The sequence below is a fragment of the Hylobates moloch genome, unplaced genomic scaffold, assembly GCF_009828535.3.
Source record: "Hylobates moloch isolate HMO894 unplaced genomic scaffold, HMol_V3 SCAFFOLD_6, whole genome shotgun sequence".
NCBI classification, from domain to species: Eukaryota; Metazoa; Chordata; class Mammalia; order Primates; family Hylobatidae; genus Hylobates; species Hylobates moloch.
This window is the reverse complement of record NW_026652281.1, coordinates 102,112,910-102,125,158: the sequence shown is the minus strand read 5'-3', so window position 1 is coordinate 102,125,158 and position 12,249 is coordinate 102,112,910. Positions and strand designations below refer to the sequence as shown.

The 12,249-nt window shown below is 47.8% G+C and overlaps 1 protein-coding gene across 5 annotated transcripts in view; it reads left to right on the top strand.

Moving 5' to 3' along the window:
- TK2 (thymidine kinase 2) overlaps nt 1-12,249 on the top strand; it is a 55,220-nt gene that overhangs the window by 25,392 nt on the left and 17,579 nt on the right. For 4 of the 5 annotated variants that reach the window (XM_032157544.2, XM_058441066.1, XM_032157543.2 and 1 more), the window contains 3 exons: nt 3,306-3,359; nt 8,716-8,805; nt 11,114-11,187. In XM_032157544.2, coding sequence (XP_032013435.1) covers nt 3,306-3,359; nt 8,716-8,805; nt 11,114-11,187 — 218 coding nt within the window. The remainder of the gene's footprint in view (nt 1-3,305; nt 3,360-8,715; nt 8,806-11,113; nt 11,188-12,249) is intronic. The other variant, XM_058441064.1, reaches the window with a different exon arrangement.

The window sequence follows — 12,249 nt, the reverse complement described above, 5'->3', positions numbered from 1 at the left end:
AAACTTAGCTGGATGTGGTGGCACATGCCTGTAGTCCCAGCTGCTCAGGAGGCTGAGGTGGGAGGATTATTTGAGCCCAGGAGGTTGAGGCTGTGGTGAGCCAGGATTGTGCCATTGAACTCCAGCCTGGATGACAGAGTGAGGCCTTGTCTCAAAAAAAAAAAAAAGAAAGAAAAATATATATAGTTTGATAAAAATAATAATAAACATTATATAGCCCTTGTCCTGCTGTGTTCATGTGCTTCTGTGCAGGAAAGAGTTAACATAGCAGACCTAAGACTGCTGCCCTTTAGAAATACCTGCTTGCAAGTGTGGTCTTTGGCTGGCATCTGGGAACTTAGATCTTGGGAGGGCCCCCACCATTCCTAACTGATAACAGTGGCTGTCTGCCTAAATTGTTTCTGCAAACAGTATGGTTTATGCTGACACCTGCTTTCTTCCTGGGAGTCCAGAATTTTGGTACGTGTCAGGAAGTGGTTGCCTGCATGGCTGAGCACTGATGAAAACCCTGAACTCCCAGGTTCAGGCCAGCTTGCCTGCTAGACAACATTTCACATGTATCGTCACATCTTGTTGCCTGGGGAATTCAGTGTGTACTGTGCAGCTCCCCTGGGAGAGGACCCTTGGAAGCTTGTGCCTGGTTTCCTCCAGACTTTGCGCCCTGCCCTTTTTCCCTTTGCTGATCCTTTTTTCTTTCTTTCTTTTTTTTTTTTTTCTGAGATGGAGTCTCGCTGTGTCACCCAAGCTGGAATGCAGTGGCATGAGCTCGCCTCACTGCAACCTCCGCCTCCCGGGTTCAAGCAATTCTCCTGCCTCAGCCTCCCAAGTAGCTGGGATTATGGGCACCCACCACCATGCCCGGCTAATTTTCTTGTATTTTTAGTAGAGATGGGGTTTCACCATATTGGCCAGGCTGGTTTCGAACTCCTGACCTGAAGTGATCCACCCGCCTCAGCCTCCCAAAGTGCTGGGATTACAGGAGTGAGCCACCACACCCGGTCCCCTTTCTGATCTTGTTTTTTGTCCTTTCGGTGTAATCCATCTTAGCTGTGAGTATGACTGCGTGCTGTGTCCTGTGAGTTCTCATGAATCATCAAACCTGGGAGGAGGGGGGTCCTGGGGACTCTTGACCCCTGTCCTGAGTGATATGACTCTTAATGGCACTTTAGAAGTGCTTATAGTCTCACTGAAGACCTTGGAGCCGATTAACAACAATGATAATTAACATCCAATGAGTATACTGCTATTTGCCCAACACTGTGTTAAAGGTTCATCATAAATAATAAATGATCTCATCCTCACAAGAATAGTCCCTCTGAAGTAGGTGCCATTTTTACCACAGTTTTAGATGAGGAAACCATGGCTCAGTGAGGTTAAGTGGCTTGTCCAGGGTCACTTGGCCAGTGTGTGATACAGCCAGATCCCAGCCTGGATACAGCCAGATCCCAGCCCAGGCTGTCTGGTTCCAGGGGCCACACCCTTGTTTGGTTCTTCTGTGGTACGAAGAGCTTTGTTGGCTTTAGGAAGACCACTCTCCTTTCAGATCTGAGCTCCGTGTCCCCTGACCTTCCCAGCGAGGTTATGCTTCCTGACGGAGGATCCCCTGACCGCTCTGTACCTCTCTTTTATACCGCTTCTTGGGGTTTAAAAAATGTTGGCTTCTGTGATTACCTGAGTAATGTCTGCTTCCCTTGGTAGGCTTAAGGTTCTGTGAAGGCAGAGGCTGGGCTGGTTTTGCTATTGTTGTATCCTCAGTGCCTAGCATGGATATCTGGCATACAGTGGGCACTCAATAAATGTTTGTTGGGTGACAGTGCTACGGATGGAGCACCCCTGAGCTGGGTTGGAGAGCAAGGCTGCCTATGACCCAGACTCTGGTGGGCCTGTGTGGTGCTGTGTATGCTACTTAGGGGCTAGGAAGAAGACCTATAAGAAGGAGAGGGGGTTTGAGAGGGGCCGGGAAGGTCATATTTGAACTGGATTTTGAAGGGTGTATAGGAGTTTTCCATGTGATGAAAGTTGATGTGAAGTGGAATGGGGTGGGAATGCTGGTCAGAAGAAACAATGTAAGCAAAGACACAGAATGTCTTGCTTGAGGGTGGATCACTTGAGGTCAGGAGTGAAGAGTGGGGGGTGATTACTTTTCTTTTCTTTTTAGAGACGGAGTCTTGCTCTGTCACCCAGGCTGGAGTGCAGTGGCGTGATCTTGGCTCACTGCAACCTTTGCCTCCTGGGTTCAAGTGATTCTCCTGCCTCAGCCTCCCGAGTATCTGGGATTACAGGCATGCGCCACTACATCCGGCTAATCTTTGTATTTTTAGTAGAGATGGGGTTTCACCATGTTGGCCAGGCTTGACTTGAAGTCCTGACCTCAAGTGATCTGCCTGCCTCGGCCTCCCAAAGTGCTGGAATTACAGGTGTGAGCCACTGCGCCCAGCCAGGGTGGCTACTTTTCAAGAGTTCCATGCATTGCCTGCCATTGGTCTTTTGTCACCTATGACTCCTTCTCACATGTACTCTGAAAGTTCCCAGATGGATCCTGGCACTCTGAAGATCTTGGCCCCAAGAACACCATTTAAATCTTTTCTAGCACACACCTGCATACCCAGAAAGGCTCTAGCAGAGTCTGGGGTTGTCCCAGATTTGTGTGTCTAGACCACAGATGGAGTCTCTAGAAATGCCCAGCAGAGATCCTGATATGTGTTCGAAAACACACAGGAAATTGGAGAAGTTGGCAGTCATCCTAAAAGGTATAAACAGGACCAGAGGGAAAGAATGCCTCCAAACCAGTGAGACAGGAAGCGTACTAAAGAAACAGGGACTCTCAGCAGCCAGCGCACCCAGTGCAGTGATCAGAGGCAGGAAACGGACGCAGGTGGCCTGCCAAGGCCTAGCCCTGTCCAGTGTCCCTCCTGGCTTCTCCCACCCACCTGCCAGCTTGATGTGGTAGGCAGGCAGGGCTGGGATAGAATACACAGAAGAGGGATGGACAGAGCCAGCTCTGACCTTGGGGAGGCTACCAGGGCAATAGAGAGGTAGGATGTACCTATGCTTGGCACATTGGGAACAGGGATGGATAGAGTTATTCTCAGGACATTTCTGGAAGTAATGTGAGAAAGCCGTGTCTAGATAGAGTTGTGACTTCACTGGGGTTGTCAGCTATTTTGGCCTACCTTGGGCACTCAAATTTGGATAGTCTTTTTCTCTTTTTTTCCCTTCTCTCCTCGCTTTCCCCTCAACACTTACACACTTTTACAGGGTTCAGCACAGAGAAACAGTAGCTCTGATGTTTTCTTTCCTTCCAGGTGTTAACGGAGCCTGTGTCCAAGTGGAGAAATGTCCGTGGCCACAATCCTCTGGTGAGTGGGTTGTTGGTTGCATGAACCCCCGGCTTCCCCTTAAGCACCTGAGAATGGTGGTGCCTCTGCCTGAGGCCGAGCCTGCCCAGGCATCCTCTGCGCTCTTAACTGAGTTGGAGAAGACCAGGGAGGGACAAGCAGAAAATGGTGGCATGTTGGTGTTCTGAGGTCAAGGATCTCTGAGGCCTGAGTGGCTGTGCACAGAGCCTAGGGACTTCCTGTCAGCTATCCCATATTATTCCCAGTGGCCGACCTTAGCCACTAGGGGTGTCCATTTCTTGCTGCTCATTCCAGCCTCCCCTCCCCTAGAAGAAACCTATCAGAACCCGGGACTTCTCAGGCCTAACCCCCCCAGGACCTATCTCTTAAGTAACCAGGATCCTTGGTGGATCCCTGACTTGGGTTTACAACTTGGCCCTGTCTGGTAACAGGGGCCACCTCTGGCTTACCTGGAAGCCGCCAGCCTGCTTTCCCAAGGGCGAACCTAGCAACAGGGGCTGTAGTGTGCTGTGTCCCTTCCTTCACCTTCCCCAATTCGAGATTCTGCTCTGGCTGCTTGAAAGAGATGGATAGAATCTGGGTCCTGTAAGAGAGAGCTTTAGAAGGGGATGTTGGTTCTGAGCTCCCATCCCATGAGGTAGGGACGATTAGTCTCATTTTTCAGCTTAGGAAATTGCACTTAAATAAGTTGCCTGAGGTCACACAGCTAGTAAATGGACTTGGAAGCCTGTACTGCCCCCTGATTTGAGGTCTCTTTTAGGTGGGTGCAGTGGGTGGTCTGACGCCTCTATCTCCAGGTTCAATTCTCCTGGCTCTTTTGTGTTTTTAGTAGAGACAGGGTTTCACCATGTTGGCCAGGATGGTCTCGATCTCGTGAGCCACCCACCTCAGCCTCCCAAAATGCTGGGATTACGGGCGTGAGCCACTGTGCCCGGCCATGCCCCCTGATTTTTAGCAATACAATTGGCATCTCCTGTGTGGTTCATTAGACTCTGAGTTCTACTAGGAGCAGGGACTGTGTCTACTTTGTTCACTGTTATTTGCTAAAACCAAGGCGCACTGCCTAGCACTTAGTAGGGGCTTGTGCATTCATCCATTAATTCAACCAGTATTTAGTGCATGTCAGCCATGTGGCAGACACTGTTCTAGATGATATGGCAGTGATAAATTTAAAGCCCTTGCTCTCCTGCCCCTAATATTCCAGTGTGGGGAGGCGGAAGACAAACATGTAATCTGGTGGGTGGTGATAGGGCCTAGGAAGAAAACTAAAGCAGGTAAAAGGATGTTTCTTAAATAAGGCAAAACCTCTCAGTCTTTCAATGAAGAATCTTAAAGAGACATGAGAAGAATTTCTTTTCTGTGCATTCAGGAGAAGATGGAATACCAGTCATCTTCTTTGGATAAAACAAAGAAACCTCTGTAACATTCATATTCTCTAGAAGCCAAGGAGGAACCCAGGCTCAGTTATTAAGTAAGACAGCTAGAGTTGCAGGTGTTAGGGATCATAAGTGACATTTCACAGGACAGAATCACAGCCTCAGAAGTCTTAGTGTCCTTGGTACAGATAGCCTTTTCAATGAGAGTTTCCTAATAAAAAATACAATAGAAGTAGCTATTTTTATATAAGTTTCCATTCTAGACCAAAAGAGAGATCGATACTTTTGTGAAAAATCTCAATTCATCACTTTATCTGAATTGGTTTTCTGATGCAGAAAGGTGACTGTTTCTGTGGCCATCAGGCAAGAGGGAGTGTTTCTCCTAACCTTTATGAGATTTGCTCTCAACTGCAGTCAGAGGAGTCTGCAGTTCTCAATGAAGAGCACTGGAGTTTCATTAGTTTGCACCAAGAGAAAAATGAAAAGCAAAAATGAGGAAAAGGCTGGGTGTGGTGGCTCATGCCTATAATCACAGCACTTTGGGAGGCCAAGATCAGAGGATCGCTTGAAGCCAGGAGTTTGAGACCACCCTGGTCAACATAATGAGACCCCCATCTCTAAAAGAAATAAAAGTAAATAAAATTAATTTAAAAATGAGGAAAATAGCAGAACAGGTTTCTTAACAAGTACGCTGGAGCATGAAGTGTTTTGCATCTAGAAGGGATGGAGAGTGATTGAGTAGGTGGGTTGGCTTCTGTTTTACATGAGATAACCAGGGAATGTGTCTGTGATAAGGTGCTTAAACATGAGGGTGTGAGCACTGCAGATATCTGGATGAAGAGTATTTAGGCAGAAGGCGCTGCAGAGGCAAAGGCCCTGAGATGGGACGATGCTTGGTGTGTTTGAGGAATGCTAAGTAAGCTCACGTGGTTGGAAGCCAACCAGGCCAGAGGGAGAGTGGTAGGAGATGAGAGAAGGCCTTGTGGGCCATGATAAGGGTTTGGATTTCATTCCGCATGCAATGGGAAGCCACTGGAAGGTTCTGACCAGGGGAGTGGCAAGAACTGATTTAGGTTTAACAGACTCACTCTTGTGGCTGGATAGAGAACAGACTACAGAGGGCTCAAAGACCATTCACTGAACGACTTGAACGCATGTTCCTTGGTGATATTATTTTATTTTTTGAATTTCCAAAGAAAAGTGATTTACTTTTTACAGTTAGGGCAGCTGAGAAGTCCAAGGTTGAAGGGGTGCATCTGGTGAGGGCTTTCTTGCTAGTGGGGACTCTTCAGAGTCCCCAGGTGGTGCAGGGTGTCACATGGTGAGGGAGTTGAGCATGCTAGGTCAGGTCTCTCTCTCTTTTCTCATAAAGCCACCAGTGTAAGATAACCCATTAATCTATTAATCCGTGAATAGATTAATCCATTCAAGAGGTCTCTGTACTCATGATCCAATAATTTCCTTTTTTTTTTTTTTTTTTTTTGAGACAGAGTCTTACTCTGTCGCCCAGGCTGAGTGGCACGCTCTCGGCTCACTGCAAGCTCCGCCTCCCGGGTTCACGCCATTCTCCTGCCTCAGTCTCCCGAGTAGCTGGGACTACAGGTGCCCACCACCACGCCTGGCTAATTTTTTGTATTTTTTAGTAGAGACAGGATTTCACCCTGTTAGCCAGGTTGGTCTCGATCTCCTGACCTCGTGATCCGCCAACCTCGGCCTCCCAAAGTGCTGGGATTACAGGCGTGAGCCACCGCGCCCAGCCGATCCAGTCATTTCTTAAAGGCACCACCTGCTACATACTGCCACATGGGGGATTAAGTTTCCAACACATGAAATTTGGGGAATTCATTCAAACCAAAGTGTTATTTGTTAAAGATGATCTTAAAGAGCATAACTTTTTTTAAAATTTAAAACTTATTTATTTATTTATTTATTTTGGAGATAGGGTTTTGCTATATCACCCAGGCTGGAGTGCAGTGGCACAATTATAGCTCACTGTAACTTTTAACTCCTGGGCTCAAGTGATCCTCCTGCCTTGGGCTCCCAAAGTGCTGGGATTATAGGCATGAGCCACTGCACCTAGCTCTCTTTTCTTTATGCTAGAAACATTCAAATTATTCTCTTATAGCTTTTTTTTTTTTTTTGAGATGGAGTCTCGCTCTGTCACCCAGGCTAGAGTACAGTGGCATGATCTGCCCGGCCAGCATGGTGAAACCCTGTCTCTACTAAAAATACAAAAAAATTTAGCTGAGTGTGGTGGTGCACACCTGTAATCCTAGCTATGTGGGAGGCTGAGGCAGGAGAATCGCTTGAACCCAGGAGGTGGAGGTTGCGGTGAGCTGAGATCATGCCACTGCACTTCAGTCTGGGTGACAGAGCAAGACTCTGTTTAAAAAAAAAATGACTTTTATCAAAAAGACAGGCGACAGGTGTGGAGAAAGGGGAACCCTCATACATAGTTGGTGGGAATGTAAATTAGTACAGCTACTATAGAGAACAGTATGAAGTCAGGCAGTGTGATGCCTCCAACTTTGTTTTTTTTGCTCAGGATTGCTTTGGCTATTTGGGGTCTTTTGTGGTTTCATATCAATTTTAGGATTTTTTTTCCTATTTTTGCAAAGACTGTCATAGGTATTTTGATAGAGATTACACTGAATCTGTAAATTGCTTTGGGTAGTATTGTCATTTTAACAGTATTAGTTCTTCTGATCCATGAGTGTTGAATATCTCTTTTTTTGTGTGTGTTCTCTTCAATTTCTGTCATCAGTGTTTTATAGTTTTCCTTGTATAGATCTTTCACTTCTTTGGTTAAATAGATTCCTAGGTATTTTACTTTTATTTATTTATTTTTGAGACAGGGTCTCACTCTATCGTCCAACCTGGAGTACAGTGGTGCGATCTCGGCCCACTGCAGCCTCTGCCTCCTGGGTTCAAGCGATTCTCATGTCTCAGCCTCTAGAGTAGCTGAGATCACAGGTGCATGCCACCACACCCAGCTAATTTTTTGTGTTTTTAATAGAGACAGGATTTCGTCATGTTGGCCGGGCTGGTCTTGAACTCTTGGCCTCGAGTGATCTGCCTGCCTCAACCTCCCAAAGTGCTGGGATTACAGGCAAGAGCCACTGTGCCTGGCCGGTATTTTATATTCTTTGTAGCTATCGCAAATGGGATTCCTTTCTTGATTTCTTTCTCAGATTGTTCACTGTTGGTGTATATATGTGCTACTGATTTTTGTATGTTGATTTGTATCCTGCAGTATTACTGAGTTCGTTCATTAGTTCTAACAGTTGTTTGGTGGAGTCTTTAAGTTTTTTTTTTTTTTTGGTCATTTCAACTTTTATTTTACTTTTAGGGGGGTACATGTGCAGGTTTGTTACCTGGGTATATTTCATAATGCTGAGGTTTAGGGTATGATGGATCCCATCACCTAGGTACTGAGCATAGTACCCAATAGGTACTTTTTCAACCTTTGCCCCCTCCCTTCCTCCCCACTCTAGGAGTCCCCACTGTCTATTGTTGCCATCTTTGTGTCCATGAGTACCCGTTGTACCCACTTATAAATACCCACTTAAAGTGAGAACATGCAGTATTTGGTTTTCTGTTCCTGCATTAATTAGCTTAGGATAATGGCCTGAGTCTTTAAGCTTTTCTAAGTGTAAGATCGTATTGTCTGTGAACAAGGTTAAGATGACTTCTTCCTTTCTAATTTGGATGCCCTTCATTTCTTTGTCTGGCCTAATTGCTCTGGTCCCTTGGAGACTTTCCATAGGCTCCTATTATAGCTGTTACCATACTGTCCTATAATTGTTTCAGTGTCTGCCTTTGTCCACCCTGCTGTCAGAGCCCTGTGATCATGCTGGGTTCATCTCCAGCCCCAGCCCTGCCTGTGTAGGTTTCTTGAGCTGTCCTTCAGTGCCTTGTGAGACCAGGGTCCTCCTGCAGATGCCACTTTGATGGAAAGTGCTGTGTTTTCCCTTCTGCAGGGCCTAATGTACCACGATGCCTCTCGCTGGGGACTTACGCTACAGACTTATGTGCAGCTCACCATGCTGGACAGGCATACTCGTCCTCAGGTATGTTTCAGATGCTCAGTTTCAACCTTCTTAAACGTTTTCTTCAGACTTGGGGTATGTGATTGCCAGGAAGGGAAACTTCACAAGGAAGCCAGGCTAGGCCTTCGGTGCTGTGCAGGCCTCTCTGTGTGGGGCCAAGGTCTCTGGCTTCTGCGGTTCTCTTCTGACCAGCTTCTAGTGCCCCCACCCACAAACCTCAGCCAGCCAGATGGTGCCTCCGCCACCATTCTGAGCTCACATCTTTATGACCTGACCACTGCTGGGCTCAATGCCGTTTAACTCAGTTCTTCTCAAAGTGTGGTCCCTGGACCAGCAGCAGAAGCATCACCTGGAAACTTGTTAGAAATGCACATTTTCAGCTGAATGCGGTGGATCTCACCTGTAATCCCAGCACTTTGGGAGGCCGAGGCATGTGGATCACCTGAGGTCAGGAGTTCAAGACCAGCCTGGCCAACATGGTGAAACCCCATCTCTACTAAAAAATACAAAAATTAGTCTGGCGTGGTTGTGCGTGCCTATAATCCCAGCCACTTGGGAGGCTGAGGCAGGAGAATGGCTTGAACCCAGGAGGCGGAGGTTGCAGTGAGCTGAGATCATACCACTGCACTCCAGCCTGGGTGACAGAGTGAGACTCCATCTCAAAAAAAAAAAAAAAAGAAAGGAATGCAAATTTTCTAGTCACATCCCAGACCTGCTGAGTTAGAAATTCTAGGGATGAGGCCCAGCAATCTGTGTTTTATCAAGCCCTCCAGGTGACTTGAATGCATGCTTTGTTTGTTTTCACATTTGAGAACCACTAATTTAACCTTCATGGGATCTGGCTCTTAGTTCAAATTCTTGAGAAAAAGAATCTGATTGGTTCAGCTTTGGTCAGGTGTCCAGCCCTGGTTCAATCAGGTGTTGGGGACAGGACCCCAAGGCACAAACATGGCTGCTTAGGCCTATTCCATCAGTGAGGATGCATCTAGAGACAGAGTCTCTTAGAAGAAAGGGGGCTGTGGAGGTCCTGATCAGCACCTATGTTTCAAAGCTGTAAGCACAACCTATGATGCCAGCTTTAAGGCTCTGCATGAAGGAGACAGACTATCCCTACAGCCAGTTAACACTGGCACAGCTGCTGGGCTGGACAGTTCAGTCCCAGTCTGGGTACCTGCAACAATAGCTACATTCTTCTGTAAGTCTGTCTTTTAAAATTGAACGATGTGAACGGGACCTTTTTGGTGAATAAGAATTTCCATCTCCTCAAATATCTGTCTAAATGACACAAATCCACAAATCGAAAGATCTGAGGTTAGTACATTTTGCCTTTGCTAATCTGCTTTTCCTGAGCAGGCACTCAGTTGCAAACCTAAGTTGTAGCTAATGATATTTGAATAGGAAGGGATGTAAATGCGCTCCTCTATTTAAGGAAATCTACCTCAGGAGGCAGAGAGAGATGGACAGACCAGGAAGGATGAGCAGAAGGAGACCAGAGGGATGAATGGGGAGCTAGGAAGTAAGGAAAGAGAGGATGGAAGAATGGAAAGGAAGATGGATGGGTAGAGGATGGATGGACAGAGGGACAGCAGGGAGAGGGAGGAAGTGCCTGGGTCATGGCTTTGAATCTGCCTTGGATTTGTTGGCCTAGGTCCCATGGGTGCTGTGGGCCATGGCCAAGTGAGAGTAGTGTTTGTCTGCCTGGCATCAAGGCTCAGGGCACCTCTTGCTTCCCAGAGGAACACTGGACAAAGGGCAAGATCGTCTGCAGAGGGTTTGAGCATCCTGGCAAAGAGGGGCACTGTCAGGCTGTCTTCCTCCCTCTTGGGCATGGTCCTTCCCAGTTTCCATGGGCAGAGCCCCCAGAACGTCACCCCCTTCCCGACACTTGTGGGGCTGTACCTCATGCATGTGGTCCCTCTGCTTAAGCAAAGTCACCCTATTTAGGTCCGTGATAGTCACCGCATGTTGCCTGAAGTGGACAGCTTTGGATGGTTTCTCCAGGGCTTGGCTGTGTTCCAGTTGAGACTCACCTCCCATCAAAGAGGCGGCTGCTGATGAGCCTTCAGCCTCGGCATTGCTGGGCCATGCATGCAGCTTTGGGGTGTGGGGCAGGTCAGGGTGGAAGGGGGACACAGCCTGAGCCTGGTGGCAGATGTGGCTTCTCCTCCCGGCAGGGGAGTGAGGAGGTCCTCCTGCTTCACTCTCTCTGCCACCTTGATTCTCATATTCAGCAAAGTCCCCAGGCAGGGGGAGTAACAGACATTTCTCAAGGCCTCCTGGCTGTCTCCTCTTCCCCTGAGTTAGTAAGTCTCTTTTTGTTTTCCTTTAGGTGTCATCTGTACGGTTGATGGAGAGGTCGATTCACAGCGCAAGATACGTTTTTGTAGAAAACCTGTATAGAAGGTACTGTAGTTTGCATAATTGATAATTTATTAAACCACTAATTTTTCAAAATGAAATAGAAACTTGTTTATTCGATTGACAGATATGGAGTACCCGCTGTTGTATCAGTTATCCATTGCCATAGCAACGCGGTGTAGGTGTAACAAACAGCCACGAATCCTCATGGCAGACAGCTATCTGCATTCGTTGCCCAGTCAGCCAGGGTGGTCACCAGGCAGTTCTGCTTACCTTGGCTGGGCCCAATGAGATGTCTGGGGATCAGCCGATGTAGGATAGCCTAAGCAGGGGTGACTGGAGGTGGCTCATCTCTTTTCCTCTTGCCTGTCACCCTCCTTCTGGGACCAGCAAACCAGCCCAGGTGTCCACTTCTCACAGTGACAGAGGGTAGAAGCAACAGCAGAGATGCAAGGACATATTTTCAGGCCTCTGCTCCAAGTTTGCTAACATTCCATTGGCCAAAGCGAGTCACATGGTCACATGAGCCCAGGGTGGAAAGGTGGGAGGGTACAGTGAGTTACACAGCATGGTGCAAGGCTAAAGGGAAGGGTGGAGAGTTGGGCGAGTCAGATGCACGGTGTGCGTCGCATTTGTTGTGTTTTTCGCGAAAAGCTTCCCTCATGAGAGCAGACCTAGTTAGGGGCTTCTGGTGGCCCATCAGTGCCAAGGGCTCAGGCATGGAGCCCTCCATCCCTGTGCTCAAAGACTGCTGATTTCTAGGGGTCTTGGGAAAATGGGTTGCAGACCCCACCTGTCCCTGCCATGAGCTTGGGATACCGCTGTCCTTCCCTTGCAGAGCTGTTCGGATGTCAGCCCTGGAGGCCCTTCCTCCCACTCTCATCTGCAGCTGTCTTCCTAAATGCTGCCCTGTCTCCCAGCCCTCCCCGACCACCCTGTCTAGATAGGGCAAGCTCCTTGTTAGTCTTTGTTTCATTTTTGGTTTTGGTTTTTGTTTTTTGAGGCAGGGTCTGGCTCTATCACCCAAGTTGGAGTATGGTGGCACGATCTCAGCTCACTGCAACCTCCGTCCCCCAGGCTTGAGCCATCCTCCCGCCTCAGCCTCCC